Source organism: Electrophorus electricus, chromosome 8 (genome assembly GCF_013358815.1).
Source record: "Electrophorus electricus isolate fEleEle1 chromosome 8, fEleEle1.pri, whole genome shotgun sequence".
NCBI lineage: Eukaryota > Metazoa > Chordata > Actinopteri > Gymnotiformes > Gymnotidae > Electrophorus > Electrophorus electricus.
Genome location: NC_049542.1, coordinates 24,347,367 through 24,354,866, shown reverse-complemented (window position 1 = coordinate 24,354,866; position 7,500 = coordinate 24,347,367). Strand labels below are relative to the sequence as shown.

At 43.0% G+C, this 7,500-nt stretch overlaps 2 protein-coding genes across 5 annotated transcripts in view; one reads left to right on the top strand and one right to left on the bottom strand.

Moving 5' to 3' along the window:
• The window catches only part of jarid2b (jumonji, AT rich interactive domain 2b), an 85,297-nt gene extending 84,071 nt beyond the window's left edge, over positions 1-1,226 (top strand). For both annotated transcript variants that reach the window (XM_035528955.1, XM_035528956.1), the window contains exons 17-18: positions 141-248; positions 802-1,226. In XM_035528955.1, the coding sequence (XP_035384848.1) occupies positions 141-248; positions 802-1,014 (321 nt within the window). In that variant the 3' untranslated portion in view covers positions 1,015-1,226. The remainder of the gene's footprint in view (positions 1-140; positions 249-801) is intronic.
• A 2,146-nt stretch (positions 1,227-3,372) lies between these two features.
• The window catches only part of dtnbp1b (dystrobrevin binding protein 1b), a 22,740-nt gene continuing 18,612 nt past the window's right edge, over positions 3,373-7,500 (bottom strand). For 2 of the 3 annotated variants that reach the window (XM_027019721.2, XM_027019724.2), the window contains 3 exons: positions 6,651-6,809; positions 4,470-4,613; positions 3,373-3,870 (listed from right to left, as the gene is read on the bottom strand). In XM_027019721.2, coding sequence (XP_026875522.2) covers positions 3,536-3,870; positions 4,470-4,613; positions 6,651-6,809 — 638 coding nt within the window. In that variant the 3' untranslated portion in view covers positions 3,373-3,535. The remainder of the gene's footprint in view (positions 3,871-4,469; positions 4,614-6,650; positions 6,810-7,500) is intronic. The other variant, XM_027019722.2, reaches the window with a different exon arrangement.

Sequence of the window (7,500 nt, the reverse complement as noted above, 5' to 3'; positions counted from 1 at the left end):
ACCAAAATAACTAGTAATGCAGTTGTGTCCCTCAGGAGAGATTTGCTGCTATTTTTTCAATGCAAGGGGTGGTGGCTGCATATGAACATGCAATGTTGTGCAGGGTAAACTAAAGACTGTGGGTTTGGGTGTCTTTTCAGGTGGTGCAGGAGAATGAGAACGTGGTGTTCTGTCTGGAGTGTGCACTGCATTACGTCGAGAAGCAGAAATCCTGTCGGGGGCTGAAAATGATGTACCGATATGATGAGGTATTATTTACATTTTTTAAAAATAAAAAATAAAAAATTTAAAAACTTAACTTTTGGTTCCCTGAAAGCAGCCAGCAGGGGGAGGTGTTGATGTGAAATTGCTTGTGGCATAGAGGAAGGGTTTCAGGGCTGGATGGCCCCAGCACTGCTCTGTTTAGTGTTCTCAGTTGTCAGATTTTAATGTGAAGGTGTCAGTAAGCAGCTGTGTGTCTGTCTGCTCCTGTTTGAGTGCAAAACGACCCTTCTGTGTGAAAATAGTCAGTTGGAATTGGAGCCTTCTGCCCATTCCACACCACTAGGGGGAGCTCTGCGGGGGTCCATGCTTTAAAAGCTTCCCAAGGCTTTATTTTTTATTTAATTAATTAATTTATTTGAATAATGTCCTTGCATGCAGAAGTGCGGTGGTGTTATGTGCTCATAGAGGTTGTTCTGATGATTTGTCAAGCTTTTGTATATATTGTCCTGGTTCTTGGGATTCTGATGAGGCAATGTTGATCCTGCCCTCACACCTGAGCCCTGCATCTCATCCTTCTCCCTCATCCTGTGTGTGCAGGAGCAGATCAACAGCCTGGTGAATCTGGTAAGTGGTAAGGCCATGAGGAACACAGCGCAGAGCTGGAACGGCTCCAGCCCCAGCAAGCCGGCTGCCAAGCGTGGCCCCCGCAAGAGAGCCACCGTGGAGGTGTGTCTATCACGCCTGACCGGCCCCGCCCAGCTGCCGGGCCCCGCCCAGCTGGCCAAAAGTGCCACTGCAGCGGTCTCATGAGACCTGACTGTCCTCAGCTTCAGCTTCTGCCCAATCACGTGTCTAGAACTCTTCTGTCCACATCTTCCCACCAACCCCACATGGCAAAGCTTGCTGTGTTCGAGCAGGCTGCCTTTTTTGCACTAGAGCGAAAGAAGGTTGTTGTTGTTGTTGTCGTCGTCGTCGTTGTTGTTGTTATTATTGTTGTTGTTGTTATTGTTATATTATTATTGTTGTTGTTGTTGTTTTTTTGGTTTGTTTGTTGGTCTTTCATTTTGATATTTACAAATATTTTAGTTTTAGCATTAAATGTACTCCCAAGGTGTAGATTTGATTAGCGGCTGAGAGGGATGTTTCCTCTCACCTGGACTTCCCGTTCTCATGCTGGTGCCCTGTCGACTGCATACACACTCGGTCTCGGCTCTGAACGGAGGCCACGCGTTGGCCCTTCTCTCTCTGACCTCGGTCTTCATTCTGCATGGGGACTTCAGTGAATCGAAGGTGGCCTTGATGTGCTAGCTTTCCCCTTTCCCTTGAAAGTAAGGCTGACCTCTTCAGTCCTCACACAGCTCATAAGCGGGAGGAAAAAAACGAAAACGGCCCTCTTGATGAGGCGAGGTAACACTTGAAACTTTTGGGGGCTGCTTCTTTTAATCTGTTAATCTCTACTTTTTAGATCCAAGGACTGTTTGTTTTTATTATTGGGGTTTTTTGTTTTGTTTTGTTTTTCCTTAGTGGAGAGGGGAACACTGGTTTCCATGTGCGGCTGATCTCCAGGCTGTGGGTAGGTGAGAGGGTGGGAGGGCGGGTGGGCATTCAGGGCAGTTGCTTTACGCCCCAGAGGAGGAGATGGACACCATGCCACTGACTCTTATCAGGGCGATCTGTGCCTGTTCTTCAGTGAGGAAGGCCATCTGTTTTGGTGCTGTTATTTTTATTTGATTTTTTAAAATTGTTTTACTGTATATCAGTAGAAAAAAGTGAATTAAAGGAGTCCTACATCACACAACGGAGGAGCCAGAGGGCTTCAACATGTGCAATCGTGTTAACATTCCATTCTTCCAAACCTATTGACTCATCCATACCAGTTAACATTAATTATTGTATTACTGTAATTATTATTATTGTTGTTGCTATTATTTTTTATTATTGTTGTTGCTATTATTTGTTGTTGTTATTGTTGTTATTATTATTATTATTATTATTATTATTATTATTTGTGTTTTGCCTTTGTTTCCATTTCATTGGATGTGCTGTCTTCAGCAGAGACATTTAGGCAGAGGGTTTGAAATGTGAAAAAAAATCAGTTTGAGCTTTTTTGGTTTGGTTTGGTTTTTCTTCTCCCTTTTGCTTTTGCCTTGGTTTCATTTTCCTTTTTGTGGATGTACCATGAATGAACTCACAAAAACCCATCATCCTTTGTACATAATCCTGTAAATGTCTTTTAAATACTTGAGCCTTTGTTTGGGGTGACCGAAAGAGAGCTGATGAGAGGAGGAAGTGCGTGATGAAGAAAAAGCCTTATCTTTCAGTTTCTTCATCAGTGAGAGTTTAACACTTACAGGGCTCCTCTGGTGATGTGTATACATTTTAAGTGCTGCTTATATCACTGAGAATTTAGATATGGAGTAGCGGTGCCCCAATACCCCAGGTTAATTTGTTTTGTTTTTTAGCTTTACTTTTTTAAAGAAAAGGGAAAAATACTTAAAACAAAAAAGGTTTTACATTTTCATTACTGAAAATTCAACCATGTAGTAGCTACTCATGTTGCACTGAGCTTGCCAGTGGTGACTGTCAAGAAAAAAACTATAATCCAGTTTGTTGGTTGTTGTCCTTTACAGAAGACTGAACTGTTTTAGGAGTATTTAATGAAAACCAGGTCAGGTGTTTTCAACAAAAAAGTGGTTGTCAAGTTTTTATGGCCTTACAATGTATTTTATTCTGAATTTTTTGCTGGTTTTGTTGCTTTTTCTACAGTATGGCAAAGTTAATTTATTCACACTGCATCTTGGCCTTTCCCTACATGTGTAAAGGTTTCATGTTGGTTATATTGCCAGTTTTTTACTTTTCCAGTTTGTACTTGAGGTTTAATAAAACTTATGGACAATTCACTGTCACTTCTCTTTCAAGCTGTCTAATTGTCTGTCCTTCTTAGTGGGGTTTTAGCTTGCTTTGTGCTTGCTAGACTGAGTTAATCAAAGTATGTTGTCAGGCTGAACTAATCTATTTCAGATTGTAATAAGTTAGCTGGAGCTTAGATGCATGTTTTCACCAGCGTTTTAAGGTTAGACCATAATAAATATTAGGATGACTGTATAGCTTGCTGTAGCCGTTGGCATTGTCTGTATCACCATTCTAGGGTTAAAACAGCAGATAGACTTTTGAGCTGGAGGGTGAGACATTTATTGATAAGTGGAAGGTAAATACTGGTAAATACTGCATGGCGTGTAGCTGTACAAAACCCCATAGTATCATAAAACACAGCTGACATAAAGCACGCATCCTTCATAATGCAAGTGCGTAGCACACAGGATGGGGAAACTCACTCCACTTTCACATTAACATCTTTCTTTTGTGCCTGTGTGCCTGAAGAATCACTATTTGCACAGTTCTTGATCGGTTGATTTTGCTGCTCTGCCTGCACTTGAGCAGGGTCTGCATGGACCCGTTTCTCGTGCTTAGACACAAGCTGGGCGCCAGGTACATCAGCCCTTCTCTCTTCCTTATCGACACCACTGCCTCCACCTCCTCCACCATCGTTGTCCTGGCTGGCGGAGTCCGTGCAGGTGGAGTAGCGTGATGAGAGCTTGTGCCTCAGCTCGGCCTGCGTGGGCACCTGCAGTGTGATCTCGGTGGTGAATGACTCCACATCTGGCGCTGACACACACACACACACACACACACACACACACACACACATCCGAGAAGAGTAGAGAGCTGGAGAAAGCAGTCGGAGGAGAGGAAGTGCAAGTACAGGGAAGGAGGTGGGGAGTGATGTCATCTTGCTTCCCTGGTCTCTCCGGCTAAGCTGGGCTAATCCTGCCTGCTGTCATTAGCACTAATCGAAAAGCCTGTTTTGTTCTGCCCCGGAGGTTACCGGACCCTGTGTGGCACGTCGCACTACGTTCAGCGGAGGTCCCAGAAAATGTCCCCTCTGGTTTACATGACGGAGATGGGGGGCTTTGCTCCAGAACCCTGGGCGGTAGGAGGCTCAGCATGGGTGCCAGCCAGGCACACACGCACTCAACAGCATGTGGTTTGCATTTGTGAAAGACAATTGAGTTTAATTGGGAAAGCAGACCCAGGGAGTAGTGCGCCACTGCTCATGGAAGACGAATAACACAAAACACCGTGTGACTGTGTAAAAAGGTGTCAGCTTTAATTTGTCATTTTGTTGTATTCATTCTGGTCCGGGGCAGCTGTCATGCATACATGGCACAGAACATTTGGGGGGGGGGGGGGGGGGGTGTGTGTACCTGTCATAGGGGACACTGCAATGTTGTCCTCTCCTCCTGAATTGAGGAACATGTCCAGAGCCTCGTGGTCAGACATATCTATCAAATCCATCTGCTCCAGCATGTCCACATTCACCTCCATGGAACTCATGCTTCCTATTGGCTCTGCAAACCACAGGAAGGCTAACATGACTCGCCGTCTTTCTGTCCTTGTTATCTGTTATATGACCAGCCCTCCACAGCACTATTCCAGCAAAGATTTGAGTCCAGGATGAAATCTTGATTAAATATATCTCAATCTCTGTATGTGTGGTGGCCCGGAAGGAAGTGATTCTTACTAACCCATGAACATTTTTTTTTTATATATATCTGTAGAGTCTTGTGTATTACTGGGTCAGGTTTTTTGTTTGTTTGTTTGTTTACCTGCATTTTTATTATTTCAATAAATTTGTTCAATTTCATGGTGCATACGGTCTTTATTTATTTTTGTTTTATTGTGGGCCAGACAGAAATACAGCCCTTTTCAACATAGATTTGATTTTTAACAGAAAATAATAGTGCCCTCAGTTCCAAGAGGGTAAATATTCACAGTGCTGTGTGTTGATAGCCAGTGATGTATTGATATCCCACAGCACAGCTTTTCTTTAACAGTATATATTTGTTATACAATATATATTTGTAAGGCATATTCTTGTTTGCTTTACCTAACCTAGAGAAATCCAAACTGTGAATAAAGCCTACATGTAAAAGCTGTTTCTGAATTGCAACATTTTATTGGCAGATATGTCATTTGCTGAATCATATTTATAACAACTTACTTTTCAGGTCGTAATATTTATAAAAACACATCTTTGAAGCCGATACAACATTTACAGCTGAAAATAACTGCCTACTCACAAGTGAGTTTACACGTGTTGCGTGACGTTTACAGTTTGCCCCTGCCTTTACAGTCAGTGGATTAGAATTCAGAACGTGTCTGTTCTGAGCATGAAATGGCACACAGTAATGTGACCGCCTTGTCTTGCACTATTTTTGTTGAGTAATTTAGAACACCCAAGGAGGGGAAAAGTGTCAAAGTTTTGGACTACAAGGTAATTCCAGCACTGATATTTGAGCTTACTAATAAGCAGAAAGTAAAGCTGTGTTAGTGGTTCCTTGGATTGTTTGCTAGTTTGGATCAGAACTGTAGGGAATCCCCGGACTCATCTCCTTGGTGCCATAGCGGCTATGCCATTCCATACCAGCATGCATCACGTGCACAGGGAACAGCTAGAGGGGCTGGCCCTCACTCTGTGTGTGTGTGTGTGTGTGTGAGTGTGTGAGTGTGTTTATGAGAGAAAGTGAGTGAAACAGAGATGGTGTGAAACAGAGCGGAGAGCTGCATACCTCAGGGATGAGTTAGATCAGAGCAGTGAAGAAGAGAGAAGGGGATCAGAGAGAGAGAGAGAGAGAGATCTATTAGTTGTGTTTATACAGGGTTGTCTCTCACCCACACATGACCTCAGTCAATCTTACTCTTTCAGCTGATAAATAAAATAAACACATCTATCCATGCCCAGTTCTCATGCCTGTACCTCAACAGCATTGGCTAAGGTGTTATACAGGAGATTTGAACACATTGCACTGTGTTATACGTTAAAAATTTTGATGTGTGCTATTTTGGAGGAACATATTATTCCTGCATCCTGGCAATGTCCCTGCATGACCCCACATCCCATCCTTCCTCTGACGGCAGTAGACGGGTTGCCATGTCCCTGGTTTTCCTGGTTTGGTGGGCTTTGAGTTGACTCTGACGCTGACTCATCTGTTGTCGCAACCACTGTTACCCCCTCCCACACAGTGTTTCTTAGCACGACTTCATCTCAATGTGCAGTCCCGGCAAACCATTTTAAAGGAGCGAGGGGTAAAAGAGAGAGGAAAAGCACACCCAGCACATTATTCTTATTATTTGTCATTCTTATGGACTACACACTGGGCTCCAGGCAAGCACATTGTGAGTAACTACAGCTGAGAGCTTTAGAGACAGAAACCACTCTTCAAAGTGCAGTCTTCCTGGAATATAACAAAGTTTTTATATAACCTTATGAAAAATGATACATTTATGACATGCTATACAGTAGAAGGCCAAAACTTCTTTGTTTGTTGTTTTTTTAGCTGTATTTCTCTGTGGGGTGGTTTAGGCAGGTGGTTGAAGTCGTTCACCTCTCCGCTCGGCGATCTGCAGGTAGCCTGTGGACAAATAGTTCTCCATGTCCTGGTGGAAAGTTTCCTCCAAGCACTTCTGCCTGTCCTTCAGCTTCACCTGTTGCTGCCCAGGCTCCACCTCTGGAACCCTCTGAGCGAGCTCCAAATCCAGCTCCGCTGTGATTGGAGAAAGAAAAAGTGAAGATCATGGGTTTTTTAGTGCATGATAACAATGCAAGGAATATCTCCCCTCACAGATCCCTGTCAAATATGCTTCGCACTGGCCTCTGGTCAAAGCAAAAAGTTATACTGAGCAGGAATGTGATTTCTAGGGCAGGTTATGCAAATAAACTTAAAAAAAACTTCTAACCAGCTGTCAGTGACATGCTCACAACACTCCAAACACAACAATCATGACCACACTTTCTCATGCCTCATATCAAACAATAAATTGATCCCATAGCTGCTTGGACCAAAAGAGAGCATTTATTATTCCAGTTTGAGGAAAACAGCAGCTCAGAGCCAGCATTGAGGCCACCCGGTGAGTGTCTGTTAACTTCTCATAAATCAAGACAGACACCAAAAACACACACACATACACACGGTGAATTCAAACAAACACTAACTGAATATATGATTGATTATGGCAGGGCTCCAAGCAGTTGCTTTGGGCTTTTCAGCGTTCCATTAATTTTTCTCAGCTCTGGTTTGTTGGGGGGGGGGACCCCTACCTGTCTACATTACAAAATCACATCATATATGATCATAACTTTGTGTTAGTTAATATAATGCTTCAATTACATGATTATGTTTAAATGATTATGACACTGTCATATAAAATGACATATTTCATACATTTATCTTTTAC